This window comes from Bos grunniens, chromosome 13 (assembly GCF_055505025.1).
Source record: "Bos grunniens cultivar Pamir isolate PY7600 chromosome 13, Bosgru_T2T1.0, whole genome shotgun sequence".
In the NCBI taxonomy this organism is placed as follows: Eukaryota; Metazoa; Chordata; class Mammalia; order Artiodactyla; family Bovidae; genus Bos; species Bos grunniens.
The window spans coordinates 82,064,017-82,077,782 of record NC_141177.1 but is presented as its reverse complement, the minus strand read 5'-3'; the positions used below and the strand labels follow the sequence as shown (position 1 = coordinate 82,077,782).

Sequence of the window (13,766 nt, the reverse complement as noted above, 5' to 3'; positions counted from 1 at the left end):
GGTGCATTTTTGTTTACTTGAAAGCTATATGTTATCAAGTGCAAGCAGACGCTTTTACAGATGAGTTCATTTGTTCGCAAATAGAAGCACAAAAATGGAAAATGTCTTGGATGACTTGGGGGAAGCTGCAAGGTTTATTTAAAGTTTTGTATTTATTGTTGAGGTGCAAAATTGTTAAAGGGCATTTGGATCATGGGGAAAGATATCCTGTGGAAGTACTTTTCAAAGGGTCATTGGAATAGAAAAACAGAAGTTATCTGAAATCATTTCTAGATGACATTCTATGCTACTTTCCTTGATTCACTTGAACAAATGTATGTTGAATGCTCTTCCCTTCAAGGCGGAGCAGTGTCTTCTCCTTCTCAGACTAATTTGGCAACTTGCTAAGTGAGCCTTTTAGGAAATATGCCCAGCTTCAGTGGGCCCACTGTACTTATTTCCTTGGGCTGCTGTTAAAAAAATTATCACAAATTAGTGGCTGAAAGCACAGAAATTTATTCTTTCATAGTTCTAGAGGCCAGAAGTCTAAACTCAAAGTGCTGCAGGACACACCCCCTGTAGGCTGAAGGGGAAAATCCATCTCTTCCTTGTCCAGCTCCTGGGGACTGCCGTCATTCCTTGGCTTGCAGCTGCATCACTCAGTCTCTGGCTCCGTGGTCACAGGGCCTCCCCTTTGTCCCTGTCGAACCTCCCTCTGCTTCGCTTTTGTCAGGACTTATGACAGCATTTCAGGCCCACTGGGAAGATGGGCGATCCATAGGAACCTCTCTACCCGTAAGATCCTTAACTTAATCACATCTGGAAAGTCCTCCTTTGCCATATAAGAACATTTACAGGTTTCAGAGCCTGGGATATAGGAGTCATCTGGGGGCCACAATTCAGCCTGACATACCCTGGATCTTCCTTAAATATACCTGATTTCATGGACATCCCCTGTCTGCTCTCTACCAGAACATGAGACATAGTTCCAGAAACAAAAAATGATTTGCTCAAGTTTTGACCCAACTGCCATAAAGGAGCAGAGGTGACTCCATAATCCAGCCAGTATACCTGGGCTAGGTGGTCTGATAATTTTTGAAGACCACCCTCTAGGTCTAGCCAAAGAGATCAGACAGCAGATCTGAGATGTGACACAGCTGTCCTCCCCTGGTTCATCCCAGCTGAACGGATGAGGGGACAGGAGGTCATTTCTTGGGTGAAGGACAGGCACATCCTACTGAGTATCTGGGTCCCCAAAGCCCGCCTGAACCCCCTGGTGGGCCTTCCCACTGATGCTTTCGTTCTCTCATCATCTTCTTTAGATGGAGCTTTGTACCACTTGCTCAGAAACAAGGTCTCCTGGGGACTCCCCTTCTTGCTAGTCCTCTCCATGCAGTCCAGGGAGGTTTTTCCTCTACAGCCAGTGTAACAGCTAATCCTCCCCAGTTGCATAAGAACTGAGAAACAATGAGACTATTTAAAGGCCCGCTGGCCTCCTTCCAGTAGCCGCTCAAGGTGTTTACTCTGGAAAAGGTACCGAGTTACACATCCCATCCTCTGTGTAAATCTCCCTCACTTCCCGTGTTCCTTACGAAGGACCATTTCCTGTGGGCTCTGTGGGGGTGAGGTGGTGTTCTTCCAGGAGACAATGAACCTTGAAGTGTCTTTTCAGGGAGGCCTTACAAGGCAAGCCAGAGAATTGGAGGAGAGGATCCTTTAGGGTGGCAGTAAAAGCATTTGGGGTTTTGTTTTATATAAGTTAGCTATGGGTGGAGTTTTGAGATCATTGCACAAAGGACATAGTTAAAGAGTGGTCAGTTCTTCTCTCCCTGCCTTTTAAAAGAAGTAGCTATTTGTCCTTTCAACTTTTGTGGAGTCAGTTGAACTATGACACACACCTTCATTTAATCCCATTTAAAGATCAGTTATCTGGATCAAACTGCTATTAAATACAACTGGTTGGGTCAGTGTTTTCTGGTCTGTAGGTCATAGTTATGCCCAAGAAAGTATTTCAGACAGTACAAGGAGCAACACCCCCCTCTCCAATCTCATTTAAAATTGGGAAAATTAAGGGTATTCCTGTGTTGTTTTTCAAAAACGCCTCTTACTTTGTTTAGAATTTGCAGTGCTCTGAAAAAGCAAGCAGTGAAATAGCTCCTACCTCCACTGCTAACCTCTTTCAAGATCAAGGTCAAAATTACCCTTCTCTTACTATTAGCCCCACCAATGCCCTTCACACAGTGAGACCTTTATGATGAAATTAGTATCCCACATAGACATGAATCTTTAAGTAGTAAGGATAGTAGTAAAATCGGAGAAACATCTGCACTGAGAATGTCTGCTGTATGTCCTTTTACTGAAAAGATCCTGGGAGAACCAGAGTTAAACCGCTGAAAGATGATGTAAGTTGATATAAGCTATCTTTTCATTTTCATTTTCGGTAGGAGCGTTTCATATCCAAAGCTTCTTGTTGCTATTCCCTTTAAAGTAAAAACAAAGGAAATATTGAAAGGAGTGGTTGGCAGGAGTGGAGAGATCGTAGAACACCGAAAGATTTGCAGAGGAGTGGCGTTTTGCCCACCAGGGAGGCCACCATGCTGTATATTCTTCCGTCCTTAATGCTGATACTTAGGTCCCTGTAGTTAGCTCATCCTATTATAGGTCACTGAACAACACAGCCACGACAGCCCGAGGGGGTCTGCAGGTCTGTTTCTCTCTGCAGATCTGTTTCAGGATGTGAAAGGCAGGAACGCACACCATTACACTAGAAGCTTGCGTCCACGCTGCCTTGGATGAAGGGGCTGTGTGTGTGGACTCTGAAAAATGGGCATGGAAAGACACAGAGAGAGGCAATGGGGAGGACCAGAGATGCAAAAGAGAAGAAGGGAGACCCAGTCACAGTCACTGTGGGAGAGAGACACATGGACCTGCCCGCTCACAGATGGACTGTCTTCTCCCACCAGATGTGACGTGGCTTGTCTGCCTTGGCGTTCCATAGGAAGCTTCTCACTTCATCTGGGCTGGTTAGCGTGCCCTTCATGCTTCCGTCAGTCTTCAGCCTTGTCAGTAATACATAATGGAGTATGCTCCTCCTTCAAACAGCAACGGTTGCTATTGTGAAGAAGCTGCCTTGAAATGTGAACTCATGGGCTCTTCGTCTGCTTTCAATTATTCGGGGCTAAAGAATCATGTATCTACCTCTCTGTATGAGTTCAACTTATTTTTCCTTTTTGGAAATTGCATTCTTTTTTTATTTGCAAAAGGAACATATTCTTATAATAAATAAAATTCCAACATAGAGATAACATGAAAGATACCTTGGTTTTTCAGCCCCGAGCTTTGTTCCCTCCCCAGAACTAAGCAGAGTCATAAATTCGGAAGGTTCTTTCCAAACTTATTAATAACTTATCTATACACACACATATATAACATTATATACCCAAAGAAGTGTGTGTGCGTGATTTTACATAAATGGTACTACACTGTTCACTGTAGCTGTGTATTTCGGTAAATGGTGTCACCCTGGTCCTATTCCATACCATTACATGGCCTCCTACAAAAATATGGTTTTCATTTAATGGTATGTATTAGAGACTTCTCATGTTCAACTTCGCATCATCTTGTTACCTGTGCCTGTATGAGACTTTTTAGCACATCACATTGATATGTTTTCAGTGTGGAAAGATCCTGACATTTTCTTTCAATAACTTTCTGGAATAGACTGGCTCATATTTTGCTAGAGGTTTTTCTCTGTGAGGATGAGCTTTAGGGTTGGTTGGTTTCTTATTAACTTTTGTGATATCATTGTCAGGGTCTCATAAAGGACCTGGGCAATGAGTCAGGTAGCACTTCTCCTTTTTTTTTTTTTTTTTTTTTACTATCCTGGAAAAAACAGAGGTGCACAGGATTTACCTTTTCCTTGAATATTTGGTAGAACTTACCTGTAAAGCCATCTGGGCCTAATCTTTTGCTATTTTTTTTTTTTTTTCAATTTCTTCCAAGATCACTGGTGTGTTTAAGTGTTCTGCTCATTTGTTAAGCCAAATTTATTTTAACTTTGAGAAACATCCACTTTACGTTTTTAAATATTTTGGTTAAAGTTACACATAGCACCTCGCACCGTGTTCACCATCTCTTTGTATTTACACTCCACCTTCCATCGTGGACATCGCTGAGTTTATGGTTCTTCCTCGTCCTTCCTGCCCTCGTCCCTCTGTCACTCGCATCACAACCTAGGTATGTGATACATAGCTTGAAAATAATGAAACAGCAATCAGTAAAAGTCACTTTTTTCTGAATATGCATATATTAGTTCAAATCTGGCAAGTGACAGAGAAAGGGGTGGGGTAGGAAGGAGAGCAAGGAACATGAAGAGTTGGATATGACTTGGTGACTGAACAACAATTCCCATCTTTCGTTTCTAAGAAGTTTATAATTTCTGCTTTGACGACATACTTTAACTCAAGAATTGTTCATAAGTGTGTGTGTGGGTTTGTGTTTAATTCCTATGTGTGTAGATTTTATACACTCTCTGTCATTGACTTCCCTGGTGGCTCAGACGGTAAAGTGTCTGCCTACAATGTGGGAGACCCAGGTTCAATCCCTGGGTTGGGAAGATCTCCTGGAGGAGGAAATGGCAACCTACTCTAGTACTCTTGCTTGGAAAATCCCATGGATGGAGGAGCCTGGTAGGCTACAGTCCATGGGGTCACAAAGAGACACGACTGAGTGACTTCACTTGTCAGTAAGCTATAATGAATTGTGGTCAGTAAGCATGGCCACTGTAATTTCTTTCTTTCTTTTTTTCTAGACAGAGCTAGAGCTTTCATTCCAGGTTAACCAGCAAGGAGACTGGAGGCAAGGCTCTGAAATGTGTCTTTGCAATCTGTAATTCCTGACTCCTGAAAAATACTAAGATTTTTCTCTGTGGCCTGATCATGATTATATTCTTATATGTGTGGGGTAGTTGGGTACAAAGAGAGAATGAAGTAAAGATATATATGGATATGAGGCTAAATGCATAAAGTAACATTTAAATTATTTAAATATATTTAATTTATGTAAGCCTCTTATCCTTCTTCATCAGAAGGCAGACAGACTGAAAACCACAATCACAGAAAATGAATCAATCTGGTCAGATGGACCACAGCCTTGTCTAACTCAATGAAACTGAGTCATGCCCTGAACGGCCACCCAAGAGGGATGGGTCATGGTGGAGAGGTCTGACAAAACATGGTCCACTGAAAAAGGGAATGGCAAACCGCTTCAGTATTCTTGCCTTGAGAACCCCTTGAACATTATGAAAAGGCAAAAAGATAGGACACTGAAAGGTGAACTCCCTAGGTCAGCAGGTGCCCAATATGCTACTGGAGAAAAGTGGAGAAATAATACCAGAAAGAATGAAGAGATGGAGTCAAAGCAAAACAACAACCAGTTGTATGTGACTGGTGATGGAAGTAAAGTCCAATGCTGTAAAGAGCAATATTGCATAGGAACCTGGAATCTTAGGTCCATGAATCAAGGCAAACTGGAAGTGGTCAAACAGGAGATGGCAAGAGTGAACATTGACATTTTAAGAATCAGCAAACTAAAATGGACTGGAAAGGGTGAATTTAACTCAGATGACCATTATATCTACTACTGTGGGCAGGAATCCCTTAGAAGAAATGGAGTAGCCATCACAGTCAACAAAAGAGTCTGAAATGCAATACTTGGGTGCAATCTCAAAAATGACAGAATAATCTCTGTTCATTTCCAAAGCAAACCATTCAATATCACAGAAATCCAACTCTATGCCACGACCACTAATGAAATTGAATGAAGAAGCTGAAGTTGAATGGTTCTCTGAAGACCTACAAGACCTTCTAGAAATTACACCCAAAAAAGATGTCCTTTTCATTATAGGGGACTGGAATGCAAAAGTAGGAAGTCAAGAAATACCTAGAGTAACAGGCAAATTTGGCCTTGGAGTACAGAATAAAGCAGGGCAAAGACTAACAGAGTTTTGCCAAGAGAACACACTGGTCATAGCAAACACCCTCTTCCAACAACACAAGAGAAGACTTTACACATGGACATCACCAGATGGTCAATACTGAAATCAGATTGATTATATTCTTTGCAGCCAGAGATGGAGAAGCTCTATACAGTCAAGCTCTGTACAGCAAAAACAAGACCAGGAGCTGACTGTGGCTTAGATCATGAACTCCTTATTGCCAAATTCAGACTTAAATGGAAGAAAGTAAGAAAAACCACTAGACCATTCAAGTATGATCTAAATCAAATTCCTTTCGATTGTACAGTGGAAGTGACAAAAAGATTCAAGGGACTAGATCTGATAGAGTGCCTGAAGAACTATGGACGGAGGTTCATGACATTGTATAGGAGGCAGTGATCAAGACCATCCCCAAGAAAAAGAAATGCAAAAAAGCAAAATGGTTGTCTGAGGAGGCCTTACAAATACCTATGTAAAGAGAAGGAAAAGGCAAAAGAGAAAAGGAAAGATATACCCATTTGAATGCAGAGTTCCAAAGAATAGCAAGGAGAGATAAGAAAGCCTTCTTCCGTGATTAATGCAAAGAAACAGAGGAAAACAATAGAATGGGAAAGACTAGAGATCTCTTCAAGAACATTAGAGATACCAAGGGACCATTTCATGTAAAGATGGGCACACTAAAGGACAGAAATGGTATGGACCTAACAAAAGCAGAAGATATTAAGAAGAGGTTGCAAGAATACACAGAAGAACTAGACAAAAAAGATCTTCATGACCCAGATAATCACGATGGTGTGATCACTCACCTAGAGCCAGACATCTTGGGGCGTGAAGTCAAGTGGGCCTTAGGAAGCATCATCAGTATGAACAAAGCTAGTGGAGGTGATGGAATTCCAGTTGAGCTATTTCAAATCCTAAAAGATGATGCTGTGAAAGTGCTGCACTCCATATGTCAGCAAATTTGGAAGGCACAGCAGTGGCCATAGGACTGGAAAAGGTAAGTTTTCATTCCAATCCCAAAGAAAGGCAATGCCAAAGAATGCTCAAACTCCTGCACAATTGCACTCATTTCACATGTTAGCAAAGTAATGCAGTAATGTTCAAAATTCTCCAAGCGAGGCTTCAACAATATATGACCCCTGAGATTCCAGATGTTCAAGTTGGATTTAGAAAAGGCAGAGAAACCAGAGATCAAATTGCCAACACATGTCGGATCATCAAAAAAGAAAGAGAGTTCCAGAAAAACATCTACTTCTGCTTTATTGACTATGCCAAAGCCTTTGACTGTGTGAATCACAACAAACTGTGATCCACAGTTCTTAAAAAATCCACAAAATTCTTAAAGTGATGGGAATAACAGACCGCTTGACCTGCCTCCTGAGAAATCTGTATGCAGGTCAAGAAGCAGCAGTTAGAAATAGACATGGTACAACAGACTGGTTACAAATAGGAAAAGGAGTACGTCAAGGCTATATATTGTCACCCTGCTTATTTAACTTATATGCAGAATGCATCAAGAGAAATGCTGGGCTGGAGGAAGCACAAGCTGGAATCAAGATTTCTAGGAGAAATATCAATAACCTCAGATATGCAGATGATACCACCCCTATGGCAGAAAGTGAAGAACTAAAGAGCCTCTTGATGAAAGTGAAACAGGAGAGTGAAAAAGTTGGCTTAAAACTTAACATTCAGAAAACTAAGATCATGGCATCCAGTCCCATCACTTCCTGGCAAATAGGAGGGGAAACAGTGGAAACAGTGACAGACTTTATTTTGGGGACCTCCAAAATCACTGCAGATGATATTTGCAGCCATGAAATTAAAAGACGCTTGCTCCTTGGAAGGAAAGCTGTGATCAACCTAGACAGCATAGTAAAAAACCAGAGACATTATTTTGCCAACAAAGGTCCATCTAGTCAATGTTATGGTTTTTCTAGTAGTCATGTATGTATGTGAGAGTTGTACTATAGAGAAAGCTGAGTGCCAAAGAATTGATACTTTTGAATTATGGTGTTGGAGAAGGCTCTTGAGAGTCCCTGAGACTGCAGGGAGATCCAACCAGTCCATCCTAAAGGATATCAGTCATGGGTGTTCATTGGAAGAACTGATGCTGAAGCTGAAGCTCCAATACTTTGGCCACCTGATGCGAAGAACTGACTCATTGGAAAAGATCTTGATGCTGGAAAAGATTGAAGGCGGGAGAAGACGGGGATGACAGAGAGTGAGACAGTTGGATGGCATCACCAACTCAATGGAAATGAGTTTGGGTGGACTCCAGGAGTTGGTGATGGACAGGGAGGCCTGGCGTGCTGCAGTCCATGGGGTCACGAATAGTCAGACCCGACTGAGCGACTGAACTGACTGACTGACTGAGTTATTTAAGTTGTTTCGTTAAATTTCTATGTGTGATAATAAGATCCTCAATAGTCTTCCATTAATTTCTGAGAATTGTTATCTGTTTGTGACTTTGCCATTTATTCTTTGTATTTTCAGTTTTTCAATAGATATTTTGTTGCTCTGTGGTCGCATGTTAAATATTAATCACTTTTAAATAATTTTTATCACCCCTTCTCTTCATGTGACTTCTCATTATCTCTTTCTTTTTTCCTTGAAGTGTATTTTGTCTAATATTATTTTTATACCTGCTTCCTTCCTAACCTGTGTCTGTTATATCTTCATTTTTAAACTTCCTATATAGCTTTCATTTTATAAATATTTCTGGTATACAACTATAATGCTTCCTAATTTGAAAGGCTCTTTCTTTTATAAATGAATTTAGAAAATTCATATTTATTAGAATTAGTAATGTATTGTAATTTTACTTTGTGTTTCCTGATTATTGTGTGTTCTTCTTTTTTCCCCTTCTTTTCCCACATCTTTTATCTTTTTAATGGAGGCTCACATTTCTTTGTTCTGTTTTTTCCTCTTATTAACTTGGAAGTTATACTTTGCATTTATATTTTCTGTGAAGAAAATTCTTAAATTTTTAACACTCATAATTGATCTATTTTTCTGCCAATATTTAGAATTTTAATTACCTATATCCACACCCTAAAATGCTTTTGTTGCCCTTTGTTCCATATTTCCTTCCCTCCAGCACCTCTTGTATCAATGTAATCTGAGATTTGGATACTACATTGTAATTTCCTTATCTTTTTCTTGTACTTTCATTTCTTCTTTTTGTAAAAGATATAAAACTTAAGAGTAAACTGTCTCTTTTTTAAAACTTTCTTCATTCTTTCTTCCTTCCAATATCTTATTTCCCACATCTCCTATTTCTAAGTTTTTTTTCCCTTCTTGACAGAATATATAATACATTAAATCTTTCACGATTAGTTTCACCTCAAGATATATTTAGTTGTGTGTATGTTCCACTACCATTTATACCACCTGCATCACTTGATTTTTTTCATATTGAGGACACACATGTTAGATTTCAGAAATTTTCTTGTACTGTCACTTCAATTATTCCCATCCTTCTGGTGGCTTTTCTTTAAGTGCTTCTATCAGATGGTCTTTGAACTTTCTGTTTCCATTTTCCCCAAAAGAAAAGAAAAAGAAAAGAAAACGATAAGGAAGTTATGATCTAGCATTAAAATCTAGGATTATATCTATATAGGAAGTGCTGGAGGGAAGGAATGGCACCCTACTCCAGTACTCTTGCCTGGAAAATCCCATGGATGGAGGAGCCTGGTAGGCTGCAGTCCATGGGGGCGCGAAGAGTCAGACACGACTGAGTGACTTCACTTTCCCTTTTCACTTTCATGCATTGAAGAAGGAAGTGGCAACCCACTCTGGTGTTCTTGCCTGGAGAATCCCAGGGATGGCGGAGCCTGGTGGGCTGCCGTCCATGGGGTCTCAGAGTCAGACACGACTGAAGCGACTTAGCAGCAGCAGTAGCAGGAGGGAAGGAAATATGGAATGAAGGGAAATAAAAAACATTTTAGGGTGTGGGATATTTTAAATTCCAGATATTGGCAGAATAGAAGATGTATGAGTGTTAAAAATTTAAGAATTTTCCTAATAGAAAATTTAAAATGAAAAATAAACCTCACAAATAATAAGAGGGAAAAAATAGAATAAAGAAATATGAGCCCCCTTTATAAAGAAAGCAGATACAAGATAACGGGAAGGAGGGAAAAACAGTCTAATGCAGGCTTATAGAACCACTCACTCTTTGCACCCTACCTATCCTATGTATAAGTTTAGCTGTGTCTGTGTGTGTGTGTTTCATTCAAAGACTTCAGATTTTATGTATAAAATTACTTTATAGGATTTGAAGAGAAAGGGGAAGCCTTCCAAATGATCACCTCCGTTATTTCTTCATGTTATTTCTTTAGGTGTAGCAACCAGGACAAGGCGATTCAGGGTCAGATGAAGAGAAGAAGGAAAAAAAAAACCAAAAGTCAGTTAACGGACTTAGTCTATGTGTATGAAGCAAAGCTTTTGCAAACACATAAATATCAAGTGATTAACCTATGCTGTGCACTTGTTTTTTTAATTGTGTACACTCATTATATATTTTTCATTTTCAGGTCTTGACTCTAATCATGGCCAAACCTTATGAATTTAATTGGCAGAAGGAAGTTCCTTCCTTTTTGCAAGAAGGAGCAGTTTTTGACAGATATGAAGAGGTAAGGGAGTGTTATTAATCTTTTCTCTCAAAACATGATTTTTTCATTTTAATTTAATTACAGTATTGAGTAAATAGTATTTGACATAAGTAAGAACATCTTGGAGATTTATGAGTTGGAATAGTTGGAAAGAGTCAAAGTTATGAGATAATAATAATGATAATAATAGTATAATTTATTGAGCACTGTCTCTGCGCCAGCTATAATAAGGATGATGACAGTATAAATTATCGTGTGCTCAATGTGTGCCAGAAAACTTTCTAAGCACTTCCTATGTAGTATTTGTTCAACTCCTTACAATGACCTTATTAGGTCATTGCCACAATTATGCTTATTTTACAGATGGGTTTCATGGACTGATAGTTTTTGCTTAATCAAGTGCTTTAGGCATTCTTTCCTCATAAAACTTTCTATTTGTCATACATGTAATAGCGATCAGACTTTGTGCTGGTCACTTGCTTTGCTCGTCTCATTTATACAGACCAAGTTAACCGAAGCTTTGCGTACTTCTGCTTCTACCATTTATTGCTTGTGCCCTTGCAAGGAGGCGGTGGCTCCAGATTTTCTAGAAACCAGGGGCTTGGGTTCCCCAGTCTATTCAGCCCCTTTGCATTGTTAATATGTTGTTTTTCTTAGATTTTACTTGACTTTGAAGAGACTTTGGGAGGGGTATGTGATGAAACTCTATTGCCTCTACGGTGAAGTAAGATGCAAAACCTGCTCAGACTTCATGTAGAGTCAGAATTGGTTCCTTTCAAAATCCATGGAATATATGATATGTGGCTTCCCAGAGCTTCACATCATCAGGCTTTTCTCCTGAGGTCTATGGGCTGACACGACTCAGTGATTAGTTGACTTGGTTTTTCCACGTGTGTAGCATGATGCTTTCTTGGTTTGCACCATAGTTGCTTTGTGTAAACAAAATTGAGGAAAGAAAAGGATGGACTCAAATGTGGTCAGTGTTCTCTGTAGTGAATCGGCGTTTTAGGGTGACAGTTACTTATATGACTGAAGCTTTACTGCTTCTCTGAAAGAACAGAAAACCACATTCTGCTATAAGAAGAAACAGAAAACAGTTTTCTACCACCTGGAGGCAACCACTCTTAACTCCTTGGTAGTTTTTTTCTACTCTTTTTCTACTCTCTCTCTTTTTTTTTTTTTTCCTCTTCCATCAACATAGAGTAATCTTTTGAAAATGTAAATCAGAACCTCTTCTTCCTCTATTTAAAATGCTTCCATGACTTTCTATTGTATTATAGGATGAAGGAAATGCATCAGAATGAAATACAAAGCCTTCCATAATTTGACTCTTACCTAATTCTCCAATCTTGTTCCCCACTAGTTTTCTATGCACATTCTTGGTTTGAACATTAACAATACACTTACAATTTCCCCAATGAACTATTCTATTTCATGCTTTGTATATACTGCTGCCTTTTCCTGAAATGCACTTATCCCTCCTTGTTTCACTGGCAAATTCCTATTCATCCTTTAGAACCCAAATGAGAAATCTTTATTCTTTAATATCTTCCTTGACCCATTCAATAAGAATTGATCATTCCTCTGTGCTACCTCTTGGAGAAGGCAATGGCACCCCACTCCAGTACTCTTGCCTGGAAAATCCCATGGATGGAGGAGCCTGGTGGGCTGCAGTCCATGGGGTCGCTGAGGGTCAGACACGACTGGGCGACTTCACTTTCACTTTTCACTTCCATGCATTGGAGAAGGAAATGGCAACCTACTCCAGTGTTCTTGCCTGGAGAATCCCAGGGATGGGGGCGCCTGGTGGGCTTCCGTCTATGGGGTCACGCAGAGTCGGACACGACTGAAGTGACTTAGCAGCTGTGCTACCTCTAATGTATCCTTGCACATATTACACTGTACTCACCTTTTTATTTAATTTTTTTATCTCTCGTAGTATACCCTGAGTTTCTTGAGGTCAAGGGCCATATTTTACTTATCTTTTTCTCTCCAGGGACTAGCAGAATGCCTGCAACTGCCAGATTCACTGTATATCTATATTAGATATCTAATGTCAAAAGGGATTTTAGATGTAATTGATCCCAACCCAGTCTGGTTTTATTATAGTTTGTACATTTTCTTGATAATTGAAAAGGTGAGAGGACATAGTAATCCCTGAGATCCATATGAAAATCTGTACTTCAACACATTCAAAATATTAGGCTAAATCATGTTACATTTTCATCTTTTAGGTTAAAAATGATCAGTATCAACAATTTGATATAGTTCAAACCTGAAGTGAAGAAGTGAAAGTTGCTCAGTTGTGTCTGACTCTTTGCGACCCCATGGACTGTATAGTCCATGGAGTTCTCTAGGCCAGAATACTGGAGTGAGTAGCCTTTCCCTTCTCCAGGGGATCTTCCCAACCCAAGGATCGAACCCAGATTTCCTGCTTTGCAGGTGGATTCTTTATCAGCTGAGCCACCAGGGAAGCCCAAGAATACTGGAGTGGGTAGCCTATCCCTTCTCCAGCGGATCTTCCCGACCTAGGAATTGAACCGGGGTGTCCTGCTTTGGAGGCGGATCCTTTCTAACTAAGCTATGAGGGAAGCCCACAAAGTAAATTCACTTGCCTACTTTCGTCCACTTCTCACACCTTGGCAAAGAAAGCCAAGACTAGCTTGGATGCATTTCCAAGCTTTCTCCCAGGTACACCGGGTCTAGACTGAGTACCCGTGCCGCCACGATGATCACAATTGCCCTTCATTGTGAGCTGACAAGAGACATCTCTCCCTGAATCTGCTAGAGTACCCCGAAAGATTTGCAGTTTTCTGAGACAGTTTCCCAGGCTCTGAAAATCTATAGGATAACTTAAAAATACTTCCTGGCTTTCAGTTCCTCAGATAAGGTCATTTTGTAGAGATTAAATGTAGTCACTGGCTGAGAGTTTCTTTTGTTGTCATATAAGCAGAAACCTATTAAAGAAAAAGTACTTTTTTGGGGTAAATTGTAATGTGATTTGATAAACTGGAAGTTTATCATCATCCTATCATTTTTATTTCTCATGATGGTTTTTTGGTTTTAGTTATTAATCATCACAACTCACTTATATTTAGAAAATACTGATGACTTTCTAAAGGCATTTGCTTTCTTCCAGGTTCCTCTGAAAATGAGATAAAGCTAGAAGAAAAGAGATC

General features: G+C 40.0%; 1 protein-coding gene across 36 annotated transcripts in view; it reads left to right on the top strand.

The window, feature by feature from the left end:
* The window catches only part of PLCB4 (phospholipase C beta 4), a 483,574-nt gene that overhangs the window by 274,084 nt on the left and 195,724 nt on the right, over positions 1-13,766 (top strand). For all 36 annotated transcript variants that reach the window (XM_086335129.1, XM_086335117.1, XM_086335149.1 and 33 more), the window contains one exon: positions 10,510-10,608. In XM_086335129.1, the coding sequence (XP_086191255.1) occupies positions 10,525-10,608 (84 nt within the window). In that variant the 5' untranslated portion in view covers positions 10,510-10,524. Of the gene's footprint in view, positions 1-10,509; positions 10,609-13,766 lie in introns of those variants that run through there.